This window comes from Equus quagga, chromosome 10 (genome assembly GCF_021613505.1).
Source record: "Equus quagga isolate Etosha38 chromosome 10, UCLA_HA_Equagga_1.0, whole genome shotgun sequence".
NCBI classification, from domain to species: domain Eukaryota; kingdom Metazoa; phylum Chordata; class Mammalia; order Perissodactyla; family Equidae; genus Equus; species Equus quagga.
Genome location: NC_060276.1, coordinates 1664010 through 1686754, shown reverse-complemented (window position 1 = coordinate 1686754; position 22745 = coordinate 1664010). Strand labels below are relative to the sequence as shown.

Here is a 22745-nt window from a genome sequence, read left to right as displayed (position 1 = left end):
ATGCGGAGAGTGTCTGCTCAGTCCCAGGCCCGGGCCTGAGGCCCACTGAGGCTAACTCGCCAGCCCCATGGCCAACCCCTTCTCCAGCCTTCCAGAACCAGCTTCCCAGTGCTCCCTGTGATGAGCATGGGCCCTATTCGGCCACCTCCTCAAACACTTCTCAGGGATCCTTTCTTCTCTCGCCTCTCCAGGGCCCCTCACCCATCTGCCTGTCTCAGGGAGACAGGCCCAGGGCCATCTGTGCAGCCCAAGGAGGGAGGGCAGCGCACCCCCTCTAGGTAGGTGCCCTGTTCTTAGTTCATACTGCCGAGGGCAGGGGCTTCTGGGCAGCCCAGTGCTATCTCTGCCAGCTTACATGGCCCTGACAGTGAAGAAGCCAGTCGGCCTTTCTTCTCATGAACTGCTTCCCAGCCCCATCTTTCTAGGCCCCTGTCGGGTGACTGGGGCAGAGGCCTGCCCAGAGCCTCCAGCCTCTGATCAGCTCCTTGCTGCAGGCAGTGGGATTGGCCCGGCCTGGCCCGGCCTCCGTGCAGGTGGCATGGCACCCATGCAGCACCTGCACACGCACCACCGGCTCCCTGCTGAGGAGCCAGAGGCTCCCTGGCAGTCCTCTTCCCCGGCAGCTCTCTGCTCCTCCGGAGGCCCCCAGCACACGTTCCCGCTGAGCAGGGGAGCTGCATGCACGACTTCCCCTTACGTCCTGGCTTTGGTGTGGACACAAAGCCCTCCCCTTGCTTCTTAGAGCCCAGAGAAAACTGCAGAGGGGAGGCCTTCTCCAAGGCTTTTCCCTGGGCTCAACAACAGGAAACCAGGAATGCAGGGAGCAGAGAGGCGGCTGTGGGCCTGGCCTCATGACTCAGGGGCCCCAACCTGTGCCAGCACTCCGCGGGGATCCAGCCCTGCACGGCCTCATTTAGGTCTGGGCAGAGAAACCCATAAGGAGATGATTGCCCGTTTACTGCACAAGGCTGGCCTCACTTCCTCAGCCAGTCCCAGGAGCTCCAATAGCAAGTGATTTCTGTGCTGCTCGGTTAATAACGGTAGTGTGGCTACAGGGCAGAAAGTGAGGAGCTTCTTGTCCTTAGGGGGTGCAGTGGAAGTGTTCGGACCTGTGATGGCAGCATTCTGCAGCCCATTTCCTAATGGTTCTGCAAAAAACAATAAATATGCATGTGCAGTGTGGTGGGGTATGGGGTGTGTGTGTGAGCCGTGTGCATGTGTGTACTGGGTGTTGTGTGTGTGCTCTATGTGCGGCACATGTGGACGTAGTATGTGTGCTGTGTGTGTGGTATGTAGGGGTGTAAGACACTCACCCCCATGTCCCCTGCTGCCCTGTCAGGGGCTGAGAGGGGCTGAGGCGCCACCAGGTTCTCCGGCCAGAAAGAGGAGGCCGAGGCCTTGGCCTTGGCTGTACTTGGGCCTGGTCAGTGCAGGTCACCACAGAAGACAGAAAAACAGAAGAAAAAGGCCAATCCTGGCCTAGAGCCTGGCCCCAGGCAGTGTGCAGGCTTCTGCCTTGGGCTGGGCCAGGCCAGCCCCTGTGGCAGAGATGGGAAGAGGTGGAGAAAGGGCTCAGGGATGGGAGGAAGGATGGGCTCGAGGGAGGAGGGGTCCTGGAGCCTGAGAGGGAAGAGGAGAGAGGATTCGGCCCTGCAGCCCAGCCAGGGAGCTCCTCTCTCAGGGCCTCCACACAGTGTTCAGGATGTGAGTGTGTATCTGTCTGTGTCGAGTGTGTGCGCCTTTGTGGGCATGTGGCTGTTTCACGTAAATGAAGGTGTCTGTGTGTGTGTGTATAAGAGAGAGAGAGAGCGCGAGAGCTGGAATGTGCCATCTCTGCCAGCCCACATGCCCCCTCCTCCTAGGACAGGTAGCTGCAGGTGGGGGAAGAGGAAGAGGGTCGTCATCTCCCTGGCTCCCACAGGGCCTTAGGGAGGAAGCTGCATCTCACAGGACACCTTAAGCCTGGCTTGGCCCCGCCCCACCCCCTCCCTTCTGTCCCTCATCTCCATGAGGCCCAAATTGAGGAGGGGGAGGGGCCTTCATAGGCCTGGGAGAGGCCATCCCTCTCTGCGGTGGGGACTCTGTGAGCTCTCCCTGCTTCCCTCGCCTAGGCCCAAAGAGGGACAGAAGGAGCCCGACTTGGGAAAGAGAAGTCAAGCTTTGCCACGAAAAAGCTGTGTGATCCTGAGGCAGTCCCACTCCTCTCTGGCCTCAGCTTCCTCATTAATAAAACGGACGCTTGAACTAAGTGGTCTCCCAGAGCCCGGCCAGAGCCGACCTTCTAGCAAGGTGGGCCTTCTGCGGGGAGTGGGGGAAGGATAGCCGGTGTGGTGGGCACAGCTGCGCCAGCCGAGGAGGGCTCAAGGTGCTCAAGAGTGGGGGGAAAGGAGTCCTGGGGACTGACCTGGGGGGGCCGCGGCCAGGTAAGGAAGCAGAGGAGGCCAGGAGCTTATTTTCCGGTGCCCCAAGCAGGAGGCCCTGGGAGGCGTGGGGGGAGGGGTGGGGGAGGAAGTCCCCTCCTGGGTAGGTCCCTCCCAGAGGCTGGGTTGGGGCGGGGCGGGCGGTGGAGAGCAGATCTGAGCTCCTGGGCCACCTTCTCACACAGCTGCCCGCCCAGGATCCCGGGAGCCTGGCCAGGTAAGGTGCTGTGAGGGGCTGCGGGGGCACGCTGGCCCCTCCCGCCTGGTCCCCAGCCCTCCTATGGCCACTTCTCTTGACCTCTGTCAGGGCAGGGGGGTCATATGTTTGCCTCAGCCCTCGTGGGCTGCCTAGGTGGGTCCTAGGCTTGGTTCATCCATCTGTCTGACTGTCCCTCTCTCTGTTTTCCCCTGCCCAGTCCTGGGAAGGAGCGTAGCAGTGCCCAAAGGTCCATGTCTGGTTCAGTGGGGCCAGACCGCACTAACCTTGATGGAGCTAAAGGTGCACCCTCAGTGCCCGATCACTGGCACGCATGCACACATGCAGTTGCATGTACAGGCTGGACCCTCAGCCCACCACGTACACAGACAGGGACCTGGCCACCCTAGCACCTCTCTAAGGACCCCTATCCAGAGACTCTGGGCAGCCAGGCCAGCCCCTTGAACAGGAAGCTGACCTCACCACCCTGTCTCCTCCAGGCACTCAGGACACCTGCCCCGGCCCCATCATGCTCAGAACACGCACCACCTCCGGTGAGCTTCCAGCTTCCAGCTACCAGGCCCCTACACATCCTCCACCCATCCCCCCACCGGGATGAGCTGGGTGGACTGAGTGGGGTTGGACGAAGCCAAGAAGCCCCTCTTGCACAGACCTCCTAAATCCTCCTCTCCAGGCTGCCATTGGCGGGAAGAGAGAGCATAGCCCTACATACTCAATGGGGGCTGGGGCTACCCTTACCGCCCCACCACATGAGGCGGGGGGGATGGTGTGTGCTCTGCTGGAAGAATGAGAGCCAGGAAGTGGGAGGTGGGAGGGAAGCAGGAGGCCCAGGTTGACGGGCTGCCCAGGCCACCAGCTCTGCCTGTCCAGTTGGAACCTCCTTGGGCCCGGGGTCCCTGTAGAGCACACTCCCTAATTTGGCCCTCTCCCTCCACCCCTGCCCAGCTGTGCTCCAGCCCCCCTCTCGACCCACCCCACCTGGCAACAGCAGCGAGGAGGAGGCACTGGACACCCGGGATCCGCTGCTAGCCCAGGCAGAGCTGGCCCTGCTCTCCACGGTCTTTGTGGCTGTGGCCCTGAGCAATGGCTTGGTGCTGGGAGCTCTAGTGCGGCGGGGCCGGCGGGGCCACTGGGCACCCATGCACGTCTTCATCGTCCACTTATGCTTGGCTGACCTGGCCGTGGCTCTGTTCCAAGTGCTGCCCCAGCTGGCCTGGGATGCCACCGATCGCTTCCGTGGGCCTGATGCCCTGTGCCGGGCAGTCAAGTACCTGCAGATGGTGGGCATGTATGCCTCCTCCTACATGATCCTGGCCATGACGCTGGACCGTCACCGCGCCATCTGCCACCCCATGCTGGCATACCGCCACGGAGGTGGAGCTCGCTGGAACCGGCCTGTACTGGTGGCCTGGGCCTTCTCGCTTCTTCTCAGCCTGCCCCAGCTCTTCATCTTCGCCCAGCGTGACGTGGGAGATGGCAGCGGGGTCTTCGACTGTTGGGCCCACTTTGCCGAGCCCTGGGGCCTCCGTGCCTATGTCACTTGGATCGCCCTAATGGTGTTTGTGGCACCAGCCCTGGGCATCACCGCCTGCCAGGTGCTCATCTTCCGGGAGATTCATGCAAGCCTGGTGCCAGGGCCGGCAGAGAGGGCTGGGGGGCACCGCGGAAGGCACCGGAGAGGCAGTCCCAGAGAGGGAGCCCGGGTGTCAGCAGCCATGGCCAAGACCGTGAGGATGACGCTGGTGATTGTGATTGTCTATGTGCTGTGCTGGGCGCCCTTCTTCCTCGTGCAGCTGTGGGCAGCGTGGGACCCAGAGGCACCTCGGGAAGGTGGGTGTGGCTGTGGCTAGGGGCACGGTAGGCGGGGGGTGGGGCACGGGTCTTGGTTGCACACACACCTCTACTCCCCCCTACACACACACATCTAGCTGTGGGCTCAGGAGCACATGCATGCTAGCCCCTAGCAGGCACAGAGGGGTGGGGAGTCGCGCCCCTGCCCAGGCACCCTCAGCCCCAGCCCGGACTCCTCCACTCCCACAGGGCCCCCTTTCGTGCTGCTCATGTTGCTAGCCAGCCTCAACAGCTGCACCAACCCCTGGATCTACGCCTCCTTCAGTAGCAGCGTCTCCTCAGAGCTGCGCAGCCTGCTCTGCTGGGCCCGGAGGCGTGCCCCACCCAGCCCAGGGCCCCAAGATGAGTCCTGTGCCACTGCCAGCTCCTTCCTGGCCAAGGACACTTCCTCCTGAGAAGCCAGGGGGCGCCTTCCTTCCAGAGGCTCTACCAAGTTCAGCTGCCTGCCTGAGGCTGGCCCTAGGGGCTACTGGGAGGGGGGCCGATTGGGAATTGGCTCCGGGATTGTGAGGGGCCCCAGAGGTCAGCTCCTTGGTGCCAGGTGTGGGGAGGGGCTGCAGAGTCTGAGGGTGGCACGTAGCTTCCACCCCAGCCAGTGCCTGCCCAAGAGGTCCAGGGTGGGGGTGGGGGGCGCCAGGAGGAAGGAAAGGGGCGGGGCCAGGGGACCTTCCTTTCTCTGCCTCTAGTCCCCCTCTGCCCTCCCTTCTCACTCTCTCCCTGATAAAAGTTGCAGCTCATTTTCCATCCGAGAGTCTCCTTGGATCAGGGTAACAGTGGAAAGACACTCTCAGACCCCCCACCCCACACACACACCCCCACACCCACAGACACATGCACAGCTCTGGAACCCGTGAGGCAGGCGACTGAGCCTTCAAAGATGCAAGTCCGCAACCCACACAGCCCTGTCGTGGAGAGCTCTGTGCCAAGGGACCCCTGGTGGAAGGTGTTCCAGTAGCCCAACTTGCTGCCTCTTGCTGATTGCCCTGGCATCTGTCCTGGAGCAGTTGGGGCGCTATGGGGCTGGCCCTGTACCCACCTGCCCAGCCCCCTAATACAGAGAACTGGCTCACACAGGGAAGTCAATGCACAGGTCTTTATGAATGGCTGCCAACACCTGCCAACCCCACCATGCTCGAACCCTCAGCTGAGGCAGAGACAGGCCTGGGCACTGGTGGGCCTGCTTATCTGTGCAAGGGCACCTGCCACCCAACAGCCACTGAAGAGCCCTCACAGCAAAGCCAGGGAGGGGCTTATCCCCAGCCTCCTTCCTCAGCTGCCTCCCCAAGGGGCCTAAGCCAGGGCTGGGGGCAGGCCGGGGCATGTTTGGACAGCCACATGGTCCTCTCTGCAAAGAGTCAAGAGCAGGTGTTTAGCACTTGCTGGACAGGGCCAGGGAGAAGCAAAGGGCCTGGGGAGGGCGGCCGGTCTCACCCGTGGCCGCCTAGGGTGGGGCAGGGCCTGTGAAGGAGCCAGCAGCACCTCAGTGCGGCTTGAGGGGTGAGTCCAGGCCCTGGGGATGGGATGCAGAGGGTGAGGCGGGGGCCCCAGGGCCACGGGAGAAGCCTTTGTTCTTGCCGAGGCGGCTGGAGGCTGGAGGCTTCGGGCTACGGGGCCCGGGGCTGGGGGAGTTGGTGGACCCTGTCCCGAGGCCCTGACGGACAGAGGTCTTTCCCAAGAGCTCCTTAAACACGGAGTCCATGGTCTGTGCCACGGCCTGGCAGAGAGGAGAGAAAGGGAGGGCATCTGGCGAGAATGTCCCCCACCTGTCCATCCACTCCCACCACCCCCAGGTCAGTGTGTTGCCAACTGACCCAGGAGTGAGGCTCTCCCACCCTCTGATGCTCAAGCCTCCACCAGAACTCTCCCCACTCCAAAAACAATCCTTGGCCACCCCCTCTCCATGGCCCCCACAACTGCTGTCCCTCCTCCTTTGCCCAATTTCCCTCCTGCCACTTTTTTTCAGGTGAGCAAGACAGTCGCTGAGCTAACATCTGTGCCAGTCTTCCCCTATTTTGTATATGGGACGCTGCCACAGCATGGTTTGATGGGTGGTGAGTAGGTCCGCCCCAGGGATGTGAACCGGCGAACCCTGGGCTGCCGAAGCGTAGTGCACAAAGTTAATCACTACACCACGGGGCTGGCTCCTCCTCCTGCCACTTTTGGTGTGGCTGTCACAGCCTCCTCTGGAGACAGCAATCCTTAGCCCAGCCCTAAAGTCGGGGCCCCTCTGGCTGGGCCACGGGCCTCCCCTCTTGTCACGCCCTCTCTCTCTCTGGCTGAGATCATAACCACTCCACACCCCAACCCCCTACCTTGGGGGCCTTGGGGACCACCAGCGTGCTGGGGACTCCCAGGTCAGAGTGCACCTACCCCCCACCCAGCCCCACCTGCTGCCTGCCTCCCCTGGGGTCTCCCGGCTGCCCTGCCCCGCCCCCACCGCCTGGCTCCTGCTCCTCTGGCCGTCAAGTCTGTGTGGCCCAGCTCACCCCCCTGTCCCCGGGCTCCTAAGCCTGGCCTTTGGGGCACACCCGGCACACTGCGTGCTCCCTCCCCGTCTCTCCTCAAGCTCAGACTGTTCCCAGGGCTTTCATCAGCCCAGTGGTGCTCACTGGGGGCTGGCAGGTGGGTGCGCTGGGCCCATCGGACAGAGCAGGGAGCCGGGGCTCCCTAGGCTGCACCCCTCGCAGGGGCTGCGTCCAGTACCCACTCTCTCCCTCTGCGAGAACCACTGCCCCATCTGGCTCCCCAGTCAGCCACCCCCTCCAGTCTCTCTTCCATCTGTCCCTTTCATCCTCCCTGGCCCGCCAAGTGCCTGCCACGTCACCTAGCCTGGCTCTAGACACCAGCCCTGAAGTCTGTCCGGGAACCCCTCACCCACACCACTCGAAACTTCCCGCTCAAGAATCAGACATGAAACCCAAATGCGTGAGCCCCCACGTCCCCCTTGACCCAGCCTCTGGGCCCGTCCTTCCCCCCGGCACTCACACCCTTGCAGGCCTCCCCCCCCCCCCGCAACCCTGGGCTGGCTCCAACCTTGGGAGGGAAGAGTTTGGTTCATGAGGGGAGGCAGAGAGTTCCCAGAAGAGGTGCCCCCCCGCCTCACCTTATCCACCTCCACGTGTCGCTCTGGGGAGGCTGGGACCAAGTAGTGCCGTCTGTGCCCAGAGGGGTCCCCGGGTATGCCCAGAGGGGCCTGGGGTAGGGTGCACGGCTCTGGCCTGCAGGGTACAGACAGTGAGCCTGGAGGGGGCTCCTTGGGAAGCTCCTGTGCTAACCTGGCAGTGGCTCCTCCCAAACCCAGGGCGTGGCCAAGGGAAAAGGAACAGGGAAGCTGGTCCAGTGGGTCCATTCTGTCCTCCTTTGGTGTCCCTCACCTGGACAACTCTCTCCCCACTGGGCCCCTCTCCAGCTGGGAAAGCCTGACCCCAGCCTCCTCCGGCCTGGCCAGGGTGGGCAATTGGGGCCACCAGAAGAGGTCTTCCCGAGGGCCGCTTTCCCCTTGCTCACCGATGGATGAACTCCGCAGCCAGGAGGCCTTCTGGACTGCTCACTGGCTCCCCTGAAGCCTGCAGCCCCTGGCCCGCCGTAGGCTTCTCTGCTCTGGGGTTAGAAAGATAGCCTGTCTAGAGTGCTCTTTCTGGCACAGGCTCTGGGGCCAGCGGGCTCAGTGTCGGCCACAAGTGGTCGGAAAGGCTTATGGAAGCCGGGACTCGGGCGGGGGAAGGGCCAGAAACCCAGGTGAAAGGGAAGCAGGGTTGGGGGTTGGAGGGGTTGTGCCGCTCGCTCACCCCGCGGGCAGCGTGATATATTTGTGTGGGATGAGTCCCCGGGCACCGGCGTGCTCGCCCCGCCACCAGTCCCCCGAGGCCCGCTCGTGCAGCCGCAGCACATCTCCACGCTGGAAGGTCAGCTCCTGGGCTGTGCGGCCAGTGTAGGCAAAGCAGGCCACGGCCTCCACAACCCCTTCCAGGTCTAGGGAGAAGAGAAGGTCCGAGTAGGGGGGGTGGAGTGGGCACCCAGGGGCAGGGACAGGGCGGGGCCCTCCTCTCTGCCGCCCTCACCATCCTCCTGGGCTGGGGTCCCAGCTTCCATCTCTGGCTCGTTCTCCCCTGCCAGGCCCTCCAGCTGGGTGTCCCTAAGGTTCAGAGCAGAGTGAGACAGATGAACAGATGAGGGGGCTCCCCTCCGCTGGACCCTCCACCCCAGGCAGCACAAAGAGTGTACCCCAGGCAGCTGGCAGAAGGCGGGGCCATGCACTTCTCGTAGACAGGCCCTGGCAGCAGACTCAGGGGCGGGAAAACCCGCGCAGGCTGCACGATGAGCGTCTGCACCAGCTGGTTCACCCGACCCTGCAAGGCTACTGGGTCCTGCCCAGCAGGCACGGGTAGCAGCGTCGGCCCAAAGCACACGGCCAGGTTGTAGGGGTCCATCATGTTCTCATCGCTGTACTGGGCCAGGCTGGAAGCACACACAGGTCACAGGCAGGGAGCTCTAGTGTCCTCTGCACCCCCATTGTCAGCTGGGTGGGGCTACCCCTTGGCCACCTCGCCCCCCAAGAAGCACTCACTGGTTGAGAAAGGTGAAGAGGTAGCGCAGGACCACCAGCACCGATCCAGGCAGCCGGGCCAGGAGGCGGCTCACGTGCTCCACTCGCTCCGCCACGGCCTCCAGCTCTATGCCAAGGCAGCCGCCCCGGAGAGAAGTGGGTGAGTGTGGCCGAGGTCACAGTGAAGCAGCCCCTCCCACCCAGCTGGCCTCAGGCCCTGGCCTCACCCGCAGAAGCCAGCAGCTCTCCAAACAGGTCCGGGGGGAAGAGCGGGGGATCCAGGCTCCGGAAGTAGAGCTTCAGCACCCCTGCCACCGAGTCCAGGTCGTGGGCTGTGCAGCCTTCCACTAGTGGGTCCTCCCCTGAGGGCGACACGCAGGGCGAGAAGTTTGATCACATGGGCTCTAGGGAGCCCTCCACCCCCGCCCGGCCCGGCCAGTCCCACCTCTCTCGAAAGCGTCGCGGATTTCCGAGACCCGGGGCTGGGCACCAGACACCCGGAAGATGCCCTCGTGCTGCAGGCCTGAGAGAGGACGAAGAGCCAGTGGGCGGAGTCCCCTCCCCATCCCCTCTGGGACCGCTGCCGGGTGCTGGGTGCCAGGCCAGAGGCAGGAGGGCCGGGGTCTTGCTTACCATTGAGATTAATGAAGCGAACACAGCTCTCCACCACCAGGGGCACGGGTTGGCCAGAGCTCTGGGGACAGAAAGGTGTTCACTCCACTGTGGACATGTCACGTCCCACCTCAACATTCGCTCGCTTTTACTTTCTCTTAACAAGGCATGACGATTGTGGGCAACCAAGGAGGCCACCAGCCCATGGCTCCTCAGCTCCCCCCGGGGGTCTGGTATCCCTGGTGCAGGTTTAGGGAGACCCTGACATGTTATTTGCTGACCGTTTATTGCTGGCATGTGAAAACGCAATCGAACTCTGTAGGCTGACCTCGAATCAAGTCACACTGCAAGTTCATTTAAATAGACTGTTGATTCGTTTGAATGTTTACGTATATAATCACATCATTGCAAATAATAGTGGTATTTCTTCTTTTCTGATCTTTCTTCTTTCCCTTATTTCACTCTCTAGGACTCCCAGTACCATGCTGGCCAGAAGCTCATTTCTCACCCTGAAAAATGCTGCCACCAGAGGCTTTCTGTAGATGTCTGGTACTAGCTAAGGACACTCCCTTCCATGAGTGGAGGCCTGGCAAAGGCCCACCCAGGAAGGGACAGTTAAACCAGTGGTTGGCAACGGGGAACACTGGAGTCACAGGCAGCTGGGCTGGCGAGAGACCAGAATATAGGGGGAGGGCCTGCCCTCAGCTGGAGTGTGAGGCAAAGTGAGTACCTGAATAAACTTCTCCATGTCTCCCCCGAAGAGTTTCTGGTTGTACTGGGAGGTGGGGCGGGGGAGGCGGCTCTTCTGGAATCTTCTCTGTGTGTACTGGGTCCTGTGGTAAACAGGAGCTGGCTCTGAGGGGAGTGGGCATAGAGAATAGGATGCCCCACCCCCAGCCCAGCCAAACAGGGCCCTGGAGCTCGAGAGTTATTCCAGAACCCACTGGGCAAAGTGGGAAATTGAGGCCACAGAAGAATGAGTAGCGGAGCTGGGCCCCAACGAGAGGGAAGGTGGGGACATCACAGCTTGGCCCCTGCAGAAGCCCGGCACCTGGGAACAACCCGGCCCTTATGAAAGACTCACCAAGACACCTCTCGCTCTCCCTTGTCACCTGGGGAGGAGAAAACATTGGTGTGCCTCTCGGGCCAGAAGGTCCTCAGTGCACCGCAGAGAGAAAGGCTCGGCCTGAAGGCCAAGGGTGGGATGGGGGCCAGGACCCTTGCTGGGTCATTTCCTGCATGCCACTCGACTTCTCTGGGCAGACTAGGGTTCCCAGGGAGGAGAGCTGAGAGTAGGTGACGCTCCTGGCCCTGGGGGTGGGGAGGAAGGGGCCGAGGGGGCCAGGAGCGGGACCCACCTCGCTGAATGGCCTCTTGCAGTTTCTCATGCTTGGCCTGCAGCTTGGCAAGGATGCTCCGTCCACTCAGGTACTCCTGCAGCTTCTGGGAAACCCCAAGAAGAGCCCGAAGTTTTAGTCCCAGCTCTGGGCCCTCCCTGCGACCCGGCCCTGCCTCCCCAGGCTAGCTCTCCCCACCGTGATGTAGAAGGTCTCAGTCTCCTGCTGCTGGCCCCGCCTCCGGCTGGCCTGCCGAGCACCCGGATCTGAGCTGGTGGACTTGAGGGACTCAGTGGAGGGGCTGGCCTGGAAGGAGTCAAGCACATCCCCATCTTCCGACGCCACCACCTCCAGCAGGGCCTGCAGTGTGGCCTTCAGCGTCTTGTTCACCTGGGGAGAGGACAGCAGCAGGGCAGGAAGAAGTGGTGGACAGGAGAGGGACAGGAAGTCCAAGTCAGAAGGAAGGGGGATGGGAGACCATGGGCACCTGGCTCCACGTCTCCAGGTCCCTGTCCCCATGCACATCTCCTGGGCCACTCATACCTCCTCTGTCTCGATGGTCTGTCGGTCCAGGCGGCTCTGGATATTCTGGGCTCTGGGCAGAATCTCATCCCGAAGCTCCATCTCAACCTGGATCTCAGCCACCTGTGGAGGGAAGTATCCAAGGGGCTGAGGGCCGAGCCTGGGGACATTGAGTTCAGACATAGGAGAGGGCCTGGGCAGTGGGCACCAAGGTCTCTGCGAGGTCTCCGGGGCATGAGGGAGCCAGGCACATTTCCACTGCCTCAGTGGCTGCCGTATAGGACCACCAGGCCTGACGCCTAACACTCCCGGCTCTGAAGAAGGGTGAGGGCGCCTCTGCAAGGAAAAGGAGCACATCATGCCCACTGGGCCCTGGGCACGGACGCTCACAGCAGCACTAGGCATGGTCGCCCAGTGCTAGAAGCAACCCAGGTGTCCGTCCACAGATGAGTGGACAAGCAAATGGGGTGCGTCCGTATGGTGGAATGTCAGTTGGCCACAGAAGGCAGGAGGTCCCAGCGGCTCCCTGCTGCTGTGCGGGTGAATCATGAAGACGTGCTGCTCAGTGAAAGGAGCCAGACACAAAAGGCCACTGTCGTACGATTCCATTTACATCAATGGTCCAGAAGAGGCAAATCCATAGTGACAGAAAGTAGGACAGTGGGTGCCAGGGGCTGGGGAGGGGAAAGTGACAGCTTAATGGGTCCGGGGTTTCTTTTTGGCTGTTCTGGAATGAGATGGTGGTGGGGGTCACACAACTCTGTGAATATACTAAAAACCACCGACTTGTACACTTTGAATGAGTGGATTGTATTGCATGTGAATCATACCTCAATAAAGCAGTTTATTATCAAAAAACGAATGGTCAGAAGGGCTGGGTCTGAGACAGAAGAGGAAGGGCCCAGCCAGACCTCCCCTGTGGAGAGGAGAGGGCAGAGAAACCGTTCACTCGAATCAAGCGCAAGTAGGTTCCTAGTGGCGTAATGAGAGTGGCTTTGGGAAGTGAGGAATTCCTCACTTTGGAACATGTAAACATCCAGGGAACTCGGACATCAAGTTAAAAGTGAGAGTGAGGACTTCATCTATCCACAGCTGACTAAAGGCTCCCTGTAGGTCCCACCGTAAGGGGCGCACACAGGTGCAAGTCACAGGGACACCCCAGGCAGATCGGAGATGACGACCCGCGAGAGATGTCAACAGGGCTGTGGAAGATGGAGCCTGGTGTATCTGCCTGAATGGAGCCCAGACAGAAGCCAGCCAGAGCGCGCAGTTGAACCTGGGAATGCTCAGGAGACCGAGGCAGTGAGTGCCTCCCCGGGGCAGGGGGCATGGAAGCCAGGACTGGTTAAAAGTCTATCTAGGAAACAGTACAACGGTTCCTCAAAAAATTACACATAGACTTCTATAATCCAGCAATTCCACTTCTGGATCTGTCCCCAAAAGGAGGGAAAGCAGGGTCTCAAATAGATATTTGTACACTTGTGTTCACAGCAGTATGATTCACAGTGGCCAAAAGGTGGAAGCAATCCAAGTGCCCATCGACAGGTGAACGGATGAACAAAATGTGGTCCATCCACACATTGGAATGTTATTCAGTCTTAAAAGGAAGGACATTCTGATCCGTGCTACAACCTGGACGGACCTTGAGGACATTATGCTGAATGAAACAAGTCAGACACAAGAGAACGAATAGTGTATAATTCCACCTGTATGAGGTCCCTAGAGTAGTCAGATTCATAAAGACAGAAAGGAGGATGGGGGTGCCAGGGGCTGGGGGAGGGGCAGGGGGTTCGTGTTTCCTGGGGACAGTTTCCATTTGGGAAGATGGAAAGTTCTGGGGATGGATGGTGGGGATGGCTGCGCAGCAGTGGGAATGTACTTAATGCCACTGAATTGTACACTTAAAAATGGTTAAAATGGTACACCTTATGTATTTTTTACCACAATTATAAGAAAGTCTATCCAGGCCCGAGGGAACACTGACATTAGAAGACCCGCAGCCCCAAACCCACACAAGTAGCAGAAAACTAGAGATTTACTCTCGGGAAATGATCAGTCAGAGGGATTCTGGACTCAGGGACACTAGTCACAGCTGAAGAAGGGGACAAAACTCCCTCCTGATGAGAAAGAGCAGAGCAGCAGCCGCCAGCTGGGGCTGGCCAGGTGCTCACAGCTGGGCCTTGGGGTTGTCCTGTTGAAAATGAGGAATGTCACAGAGCACATCAGACAAGGCCACTCTGTGACCATGATGGGTGAAGACAAGAACTCCATCCAAGCCACAAAGAAGACCAAACTGCCCTCTGTCCTGGCTAATATGCACTGACGGCAGCTTTAGCCTCCCTTCATCCCGCCCACCCCCCATCTTCTAGATAATATTTGCTAAGACACCCAGTCAGAGTTACCCCTGCTTCCTGACAGCATCCAAACCAGGGCCAAGCCCTCCCCCACTGCCCCTAGCCCTAGCCCAAGTCCTACAGTCCCTTCCAGCACCCTCTTAGCAAGACGCGCCCCCCCCCCCCCCCCGCCTCGGTCTCTGGGCAGCAGCGCTCTGAGCCCCTGCCTCACGCCCTGTGAGGAATCCTGCTGCCAACCAGCTCTGCTCACGGGCACGGAATCCTGTCTCCCTCTTGGCGCCTCCTCCTCAGGAGGGATGCTCTAAGCTGGAAGACACAGAGTGAAGCGAGCTTTTTAAAACTGCAAGCAAACAGAGAAAATGCAGGGAACAGAAGCAAATGTCAAGAAAACAAAAACGAACATTTCAGAAAGATTTGAGAAGATACTGTATCCATGAAACAAGAACAAAGGGTTATTTTAAACAGGAGTTTGGGAAGCTGGGAAACAGAACTTAAAAAGAAAAAATCAAAAATAAATTTTCTTAAAAAACTCAAGAAGGGGTTGGAAGAGATAATTAGAGAAATCGCTAAAGAAAGCAGAATTAAAAGGTATAGATATGGGAAATAGGAAAAAGAAAAGACAAGGAAGTTAGAGAATCCACCCATGACGTCCGGCGTCCAATTACAAGAATTCTTGAAAATGAGAGAAAAGAAAATTAAGGGGAGAAGATTATTAAAGGATTATTAATAACATGAGCCCCAAACCGAAGGACACAACTTTCCACACTGACACTGCCCACTGGTTGCCCAGCACCGTGAAGAAAAAAGGATCCCCAGGGCAGGGCAGGGCAGGTCGTCACAACATTTCACAACCAGGGGCAGAGAGACTATCCTAACAGCCTCGCTTGTAACAACGCCTTTAACATTCTAAAGGGAAAATGATTTTCAACCTTGAATTCCAAAAAAGAGGAAGATACAAGCCCCAGGCCCCAGAGGGTGTGCCGCAGGAGAGCATGGCAGGGCTGCTGAGCAGGACCCCTCGGCTCCAGCAGAAGAGAATAGGGACTGGAGGGACTGCACGGACAGCACGGAGGGAGCACTGTCACAGGGAGGTGGGGGCGGGCTGATGGTCCATGGAAGGAAGTCGGTGGAGGCTTTGGAAAGTTGCAAAGCAGCTCGCAGCCTGCTGTGTTCTGTGCACACCTGGATGGAAGCACCAGAAGCAGCAGGGAGCAAACTGGAAAGCAGCTGTTTCTGGGGAGTGGGAATCGCGAACAGAAAGGGGGAGTGAGAAAACTCCTGGGTGCTGTCATAAGACTTGAGGGATGCTGACTTTTTCAACTATTACCTTGGTCAAAATACACATTAAAGAACTAAAGGCTCTGTCAGCCCAGTCCATGCGCAATGCCCATTCGGGCAAACTGGTAAAAGACAAAAACAGCTCAGAGGCAAGTAAAAAGATGCCTATATTTTACTGCTTGTAAGGTTTATTTCCCCCAAGTCTGTATTGTGAAATGTCTAAAATATACAGAAGAATTGCGAGAAGAGTTGATGGAGACAGCTGTACACACTGGTGATCATTTTGCTGTTTGTAGTTGTAGGGGGCAGGGGTGTGAGTTCCCTGCCTGAACTGCAGAAGTTTGCTTGCTTCAAATGCAAGTGGGAGACCTCTAGTGAGCCTCATTTGCCTGGAGGCCGCTGAGAGCAAAGTGGAATTGCTTCGCCTCACCTCCCCTTCCACTGAGCACCACACAACACAAAGCCCTCGGCTGGGGCATTAAGCGGCGGGGCAGTCACCCTCACCTCATCCCCGTCATGGGGCTGGTAGTCAAAACGCAGCGGGGGACAGAAGGCGACCGCATGCACCTCCAGCACCTTGGCCTTGTCCCCTGGAGGATCTAGGGCCTCCACTGCCTCTTCCAGGCTGCCCAGGCCCTGCATCTGGGAGGCTTGGGTACGGCTCTCAGCAGCTGTGTAGCTCCGGAGCACCTGCCCCAGGGCCAAGTGGAACCCTGTGTCACAGCACTGGGGAGGAAGCAAGGACACAGCTCGGGTGGGTCCCAGTGCCCTGGGCACCAGCCCCCGGCCCGCCCAGCCAGCACTCACATCCATGAGGTCCAACACATCACGCAGGTAGTAGTTGCTGACAGCAGCATTGACACTGGCCAGGCTGAGCAGGTACTCGTTGCGCGCCTTCGTGCACTTCAGTTTGTGCTCCAAGAACTTGGCCTGACGCTGCTCGAGACCATACAGGCACCCCAGGGTCATCCCTGCTGCTGGCCAGGAAGCCCCCAACTGTGGCCTACCATGGAACTCCCACTCCCATCCCCTCCCACACTCTCTCCCCTCCCCATGTGGACAGCTACGCCCCATGTCCCACAGGCCCCTCAAACAACACAGCCCAGAAGTCCTATCATCCTCCCCAACCCCGCCCTGCCCCACACAAACTCTCCCGTCCAGGGCCAGCAACTCCTGTTCCGCTCCAGTTCTGCCCAGCTTGGCACTTCTGTTCTGGCATTTCTGCCAGCCTCAGCCTTCCCATCCTCTCTTCAGGAGCCACCTCAAATGCTCTTTCTCCCTGCATGTCACCAGATCACCCATCCTACATGTCTTCTCGCCCCTCTGAAACCTCACAGCACCGTGTGAGGCAGGGACGGGTGAGTGGAGGGTCCCCAGGCTTGGGAGCATGAAAGCGCTCTTTGCCTCAGCTGGGCTGGGGGGGACCAGCTAGGAGCACGGGGAAGACTGCATCGGGCTGTCCTAGACCCAGTGACTGTTCTCCTGTCCCCTCTGTCTACCACCCCAGCTTGGGGAGCCCTCCAGAGCCAGCAGGGCTGACCAGGCCCAGGCCCACCCCTTACAGCCTCACCAGAGGTCTGCGGCTCTCCCCTCCCTAGCCCTGCCTTCCCCCTCCATGCACCACCTCCCAGCAGATGCTAGTGAGGACTGGGGACCAGCAGGGACAAAGGCCAGGAGCCAGCACCTTCGGAGCTAGACAGTGCCCTCCGGGCCCACCTTCTCCACCAGCCGCCCTCCCTTCTTGAGGGAGCTCTTGCGGAGGGGCCCTGCTTCGGCGGTGGCGGTAGTGGCGACGACCGTGGTGGCACTCCGGCCTGCCCGCTTCTCCTCTTGCCGCTCGGCTTCCCGGAGCTTGGCCTCGGCATTCATGCTCTCTGTGTGGTACACCTGGTACGTCTTCTTGGCCTGCAGGGAGGCCCAACGCCAGGCAGCCCTGCTGAAGGCCATGGCCACGGCCAGCCTTCCCCCCCCTCCTCCCGGCCCATCCGGGACTGGGACCGGAGAGCTAGGCGATCCCACATGAGCACTTAGCCCGACCCCCCTGTGCCCAGAGCAGGGAGAGAGGGCCATGCTGCGGTCCTTGAAACCCAGGTCTCTCCTGGACACCCAAGCCTACTCCTCGAGCTTGGCATGGGGAGATGTGATGGCATGGCCTCCCTCTAGTTAGGGTGGGCCCTGTCCCGTCCTCACCGTCTGAAGCTCTGACACCACCTCCAGGAGCTCCTCCTGCAGTTCTTGTTCCAAATCCTTACTCTGGGGAGGAGGGGGAGTGTGACCACAGGACTGCCCCAGTGTGGCACCTGCTGCCCTCCTGCTGGCCGCCACACCTTAGCTCAGCACTCAAGGTTCCACCCAGCTCCCTTCTGCCTGATGCCCGCCTGGCCTCCCATGCCCTCCCAGCCCTGACGCCTCTGGATTGAACGCCCACGGGCTGCCCCTGCTCGATCCCAAGGCCGTGCACACCTCCTGTGTCCGGGGCAGGGGCCTTACCTTCTTGACTATGCGCCCCACATCCTCAGCGATGTGACTTAAGCGCTGGGCCAAGGGCCCGGCCAGTACCTCGCTGAGGGCCGCACTCTCCCGGCTCTGCTGCCGTGTCTGCTGCAGCAACACGGCCCAGCAGTGCAAGGGCGACAGGAGGGACGGCTCCTTCCTGGGGGCAGAGGGGCACTCAGACCAGGAGCAGGGCCTTGGGCCCTGCCACGGCCATCCTGCCAGCCAGTACCTACCGGAAGCTTTGGTGCTCCCGGCTGCTGCCCCCTAGGCGGCCTCCTCGGCCGGAGAAGCGCTCGGCCAGCTTGTCCAGGCCGCGGGAGTACTCGAGCTCCACATCGGCCCGCCGCCGCATGAACTCAGCCAGCTCCTGCAGCAGCTCCCGCCGCAGCTCGCCCTGCAGCTCCAGGCAACGCAGCTGCTCGCTCAGCTGCCAGCGCATCTCTACAGGGGAACTGTGGCTCAGGCCTCGGTGGCGGGGCCCGGGGGTGCAAGAGGCAGACACAGCCCCCGGTCCCGTCTACCCCAGGGGTGAGGGCTGGGGCCGAGGAGGAGGAAGGAGGCTGGCTTCCTGGAAGACGTTCCGGGCTCAGCCATCCAGCTGGGCTGAGGCTAAAGGGAACAGGCAAGGCCCAACCCATTGAAGAGGAATGGGAGGGAAGGCTGTTCCGGGGAGGGGGGAGAGCCACGCGAAGGCCCAGGGGTGAGAGGGAGTGGGGTAGATGCGGGAGGGTTGGAGCCGGTTGTGATGGTGGGAACCTAGAGCAGCCCCAGCCCCATCCTGTCCTGTCCCCAGCCAGGCGCCTTTCACTTGGGCTTCCCATCACTCCCTGGTTCCTGGAAAGCCCCCGAGTTGCTTCCCCTGAGACTTCCTGCCCCTCCGGTGCCCAGGACTCCGGGTAGGGCAGCCTACCCTGCAAACACATAAATGCACTGGCTGCAGTGAACTTGCAGCCTCAGGGCTGGGAACTCTGCCCTCGGCCCCAGGGGCAACGGCAGCCCCACAGTGCAGACTCCCCGTTTTCTGTCCCCAGGGCACTTCCACCCCCACCTCCTGGCAGTGAGAACCACACCCAGAGCCCTCACACTGCTGGCTTTTGACAGCTTATTGCTGGCTCGATTTGGCAACAACACCGCTTTCCTCACACAGACCTAAAGCAGAGAGCTGCCTGAATGACAAGCTTAAGCAACCTACTGCAAACATTTTTGCCACTCACTGGGTGCCCAAGTGGGCACTGAGGATCCCAGGTCAATAAGGCACTGTCTTGGTTTCTGGCAAGTGGGTCACCCATTCACTAATCTCCATCCACGTGCCCAGGGAGGGACATTAACTGATTTCTTCATTCAGCAGAATGTTGATTCTGTACCGAGTCTGTACCAGGCACATTCTAGACACAGATACAGTGGCAAAGAGGGCTGACCGAGTGCCTGCCCCCACAGAGCTAGGATGGGAATGAGGGAACAGACACATACTAGAATGTCCAGGAACAAGGGGTGCTGATAAGGCGACCACAGCAAAGCAAGATCAGAGCAGGAGGTGGGGACGGGGACAGGTTCTTTTAGAGGAGGGCGGTCAGGAACAAGCAACTTTGGAGTAGAGAGCTGAAGGAAATGACAGAGGGGCCGTGGAGACATGTAGGGGGAGAGTGTTCAGGTAGAGGGAACAGTGAAGGCTACTGGGGCCAGTGTGGCTGAAGCAAGCTGTGCCGGGGAATCTGAGAGGCCAGTGGGGGTGATGTGACCTGGCTTCGCTCTCAAGGCCCCCTCGGGCTGCCATGGGGAGCCGAGGCGGAGGTCAGATGACAGAGGGAAAGCACCCAGCCCAGTTGGCAGCTATGGCACCAGTCCAGGCAAAAGACAGCAGGGGCTCAGACCAGAGAGCCAGCCTGGGAGGAAGGGAGAAAGTGTAGGACCCGAGGGGGCTGTTTGAAAGGACTCTACTGTGAACAGCTCGGTACTGGTACTGTTTGGATTTCTGTCTCACTACTGAATTCCCAGGGGCTGTGAGGTGTGTGGTGGCCTCTGTGGCTTCTGCCTGCCTGGCATCGCCATCTTCTCTGATTTCTCTTTGGAGACTGTCCCCTTCTTATTCACAGCCCCTGGGTCCCTCTCCCTGACTCAGCATAACCCATCCCTCGGCCCCTCCACCCCGTCCACCACCAGGAAGGGCTCAGGATGGGACCCGGGGCCAGAGTCCTCACTCTCACTGGAGCACTCTCTTTTCATCAAGGGGTCAAGCTGAGTAAAAGAAAACCCGTGTGTGTGTGTGTGTGTGTGTGTGTTGGGGGTGGGGGGTGCTTCCTGACAGCGAAAGCAATGCAGAGCAGGGCAGAGGCAAGTGAGAGACCCGGAGTCTCCTTATACCATCCGAGGCTGGGCTCCAGTGCTGACTCAGCTCCACAGGCCAGGTGGAGTGTGCTCTAAGCCACTTGCAATCAAGAGAGTCTTCATTGAATCAGAGTAACATTTTTTGGATAAAACTAAATTTCATTTCATTCCTAGAAAGGTCTGCTATCCCAGTTCACCTCACCTTCTCTGGCATCTGCCCAGCCCTCTCGGAGCAATAGTTCCCTGGGGAGCTATCACAACTGCACAGTGATGAGTGGACCAGCACGCCAAACTGTTCCATTTCTTCTTCAGTGCAGCCACACCTCAGTCAGGATGCAGACACGTGCACTGGCTGGTGTCAAGTAGGAGACTTGTGAATGAGCACCATCTGGGCACAGTGAGCTGGTGCCCAGCCCCCCGCCTCTAGGCTGTGTCACTGTCTGGCTCTCAGGTCTCAGCTCAGAAGCAATCATCAGGGAACCCTTCCCTGACCACCTCCCAAACTAGGTCTGGCCCTCTTCCCACCCCTTTTCTTGACATCCGTGCTTTCCCTTTATAGCAGTCATCATCACCATTGAAATGAACTGCATGATGGGTTGTTTACTCTCTGTCTCCTCCACTAGACCTGGGAGCCGTAGGCGGGCAGGGACTGGTTCTCTTTTGCTCAGCACTGAATGCCCAGGGCCTCGGACAGAAGAGATGCATACAAACATCTGTCAAAAGGAAGGGACTCGGGCCCCACCAACACTTCCTGCGAGCAAGGCATATGGTCTCACTTCTGCTGACAAGCAGAGCAGAAGAGAAGATGGCCTCCCAAACCGCGACTGTGCTGACCTTTCAGAATTTAGGGTGTCAAGACAGTGATCCTGTTTTTCTAGCATGGTAGGAAGTTTCTTTTTTGGGGGCAAAGGGATGGGGAACAGAAGTTAAAATGGCTGGAGACCCAGAGCAGGCAAGGACTGTCTTAAAGACAGACTTGCTCAAAACCCCAATTCTCCAGTGTGAATTAACTGACCCGTATTTGCTGACTGAAGAGTTTCCAAAGTCTTTCAGCCTCATGACATTTTGGGGATACAGGATGGGGATCCTTATCGCCATCAGAGAAACGACGAAGGTAAGGTTTGAAGAACTGGCTCACCCTGCATACAGTCACCTAAGCTGGCTCTGGGTAGCAGGCCACCTCTCCCAGCCCTGGAGGACTCGTGCATACTTTGGTGTAAATTGCTTGCATTGGATATTTACGTTGGAACCTGCATCTCTGGGTTGAAAGGAACTTCAAGGGTCATTTCATTCTACCTTCTAGGAGCTGTAGTGCTGTGTGACCATGAGCAAATTTACTGCTCCGCTCTGAGCTTAAGTTTCCTTCATAGGTAAGACAAAGCAATTGAGAGTGATCTATGAGGTCACACATCTGAAGGTACCAGGAAACCTTATGGCCCCAAACTGCTGGTGCTTGGATGCTGCCTTCTTTCCTCTGCAAGAGCTACCACACCCTGAATAAGACCATCAGAAGCCATGACTAAGAATTTGCAAAGCTGATTTGCATGTAATTTGCACAGTGTTTACCAGAATCCAAAGAGGTCTACTCTCAGAAGACTGCAAAGCTGGCCCTGTTGAATCTCTCAGCCCAAGACTCACTGCACCAGCTTGACGCAGAGACAGCGGCCCTCAGCTCTGAGCCACCTCAGTGCCCAAGGGAGGGCAAAGGGACTGAGCTACAGAGACTGGAGTGGTTTTAGGGCAAAGCCACCACTAATCCATCCACTTAGGCACTCGGACTCCCCTACCTGACCACCTCAGCAAAGTCAAGGTGTTCGATTTCACTCTGCCTAGAATGCCACTTCTGGGGGGCACCTTAGTTCACCCGGTGCCCCCTTTCCCTCCTCAGGCTCCCTGGGTGAGGTGTAGGGAGAACCAAGAAGGGCAGAGCGACCAAAGGAAGACAGGAAGGGACGGAGGGAGGGAGGAAGGGGGAACAGCGGATGGTTAAGGCCAGGGGGGGGGGGGGGGGTGGGCAGGGGGCTCTGGCTCCCTTCCCCAACTCCCTCCAGAGGTCGCTGGGGAAGGGCAGCGGGCCCTGGGCCAGCGGCGGGACTTTTCGGGCTCTCCCACAACCCTCGGGGTCTCCGCAGGGAACCGGGCGGCAAGCGCCCAGTGCCCGCTCACCTTTGACTTGCGTCTCATACTCTGCCTGCGGCCCCCGCTCCCGGCGCAGCTTCCCGTGCGTGGCCATGGCGGCCGGGCGGCCGCGCCGTCGAGCCCCGCTGCTCCCACGCGGCCACGAGCCGGCCAGGCGCTGGGACCTGGGGCTCTGCAGCCAGCACCCTGCGCCAGCCCCGCCCCGCCCCGCCCCGCCCCCAGCGGGCTCCCGGGGCTGGGCGGCCCAGGCTCGGTACTTCCCTTGAGGGGCTCCTGGGGTGGTTTCGCTGCGGCCGCAGGCCAGCCCGCCGCCCCTTCGCGCCGGGCGCTGGGAGCGCACCTGGGCTGTCTTGTGCCCTAAGCTCGGCTGCCACGCAGCCAGGGCCGGTGTGAGAGCTCCACGGTGCCCAGCAAGCGGGCACCCTCTGGCTGCCGTAACCCGCCCCCACCTCCGGAAGGCTATCTGCTCACCACTGCCAGACCGTACCCTTCACAGCATGGCTGTTGGCTCTCAATGCCAGTGGGCAGAGACACCATAGCCGCTTCAGACCCTGGACTCCTCTGGATCACCTGCTTCTCCCAGACTCCCAGGACATCAGATGGGGCCCACCCTTCCCAAGTCACAGCCCTGAGTGATAAGCACAAGGG

The 22745-nt window shown here is 59.7% G+C and overlaps 2 protein-coding genes across 2 annotated transcripts; one reads left to right on the top strand and one right to left on the bottom strand.

Annotated features, from left to right (window-relative positions):
* Positions 1–2627: 2627 nt before the first annotated feature.
* Positions 2628–5026, top strand: AVPR2 (arginine vasopressin receptor 2). The gene is made up of 4 exons (XM_046672629.1): positions 2628–2637; positions 3117–3170; positions 3583–4467; positions 4678–5026. The coding sequence occupies exons 2-4, from the start codon at positions 3146–3148 to the stop codon at positions 4881–4883; spliced, it is 1116 nt and encodes a 371-aa protein (XP_046528585.1). The 5' UTR covers positions 2628–2637; positions 3117–3145; the 3' UTR covers positions 4884–5026.
* A 553-nt stretch (positions 5027–5579) lies between these two features.
* On the bottom strand, positions 5580–22253 carry ARHGAP4 (Rho GTPase activating protein 4). The gene is made up of 22 exons (XM_046672628.1): positions 22125–22253; positions 17867–18074; positions 17628–17790; positions 17328–17390; positions 16854–17042; positions 15945–16073; positions 15642–15863; positions 11527–11628; positions 11182–11373; positions 11005–11089; positions 10731–10758; positions 10377–10479; positions 9668–9728; positions 9480–9557; positions 9262–9396; positions 9056–9161; positions 8713–8946; positions 8550–8623; positions 8277–8460; positions 7996–8088; positions 7592–7706; positions 5580–6202 (listed from the first exon to the last, which is right to left on the bottom strand). Exons 1-22 carry the CDS (start codon positions 22189–22191, stop codon positions 5969–5971), a joined length of 2865 nt encoding a protein of 954 aa, XP_046528584.1. The 5' UTR covers positions 22192–22253; the 3' UTR covers positions 5580–5968.
* Between the last annotated feature and the right edge of the window lie 492 nt (positions 22254–22745).

Bases quoted from the DNA above. Each gene is read 5' to 3' on its own strand.
- AVPR2 (XM_046672629.1), top strand. From the start codon at position 3,146: ATGCTCAGAACACGCACCACCTCCG. The intron at 3,171-3,582 runs GTGAGCTTCCAG...ACCCCTGCCCAG, and splicing joins CAGAACACGCACCACCTCCG to CTGTGCTCCAGCCCCCCTCT. The intron at 4,468-4,677 runs GTGGGTGTGGCT...CCACTCCCACAG, and splicing joins CCCAGAGGCACCTCGGGAAG to GGCCCCCTTTCGTGCTGCTC.
- ARHGAP4 (XM_046672628.1), bottom strand. From the start codon at position 22,191: ATGGCCACGCACGGGAAGCTGCGCCGGGAGCGGGGGCCGCAGGCAGAG. The intron at 16,074-16,853 runs GTGGGCCCGGAG...GGTCTCGAGCAG, and splicing joins GAGGGCGGCTGGTGGAGAAG to CGTCAGGCCAAGTTCTTGGA. The intron at 11,090-11,181 runs GTGGGGAGAGCT...GGGGTTTCCCAG, and splicing joins CTGAGACCTTCTACATCACG to AAGCTGCAGGAGTACCTGAG.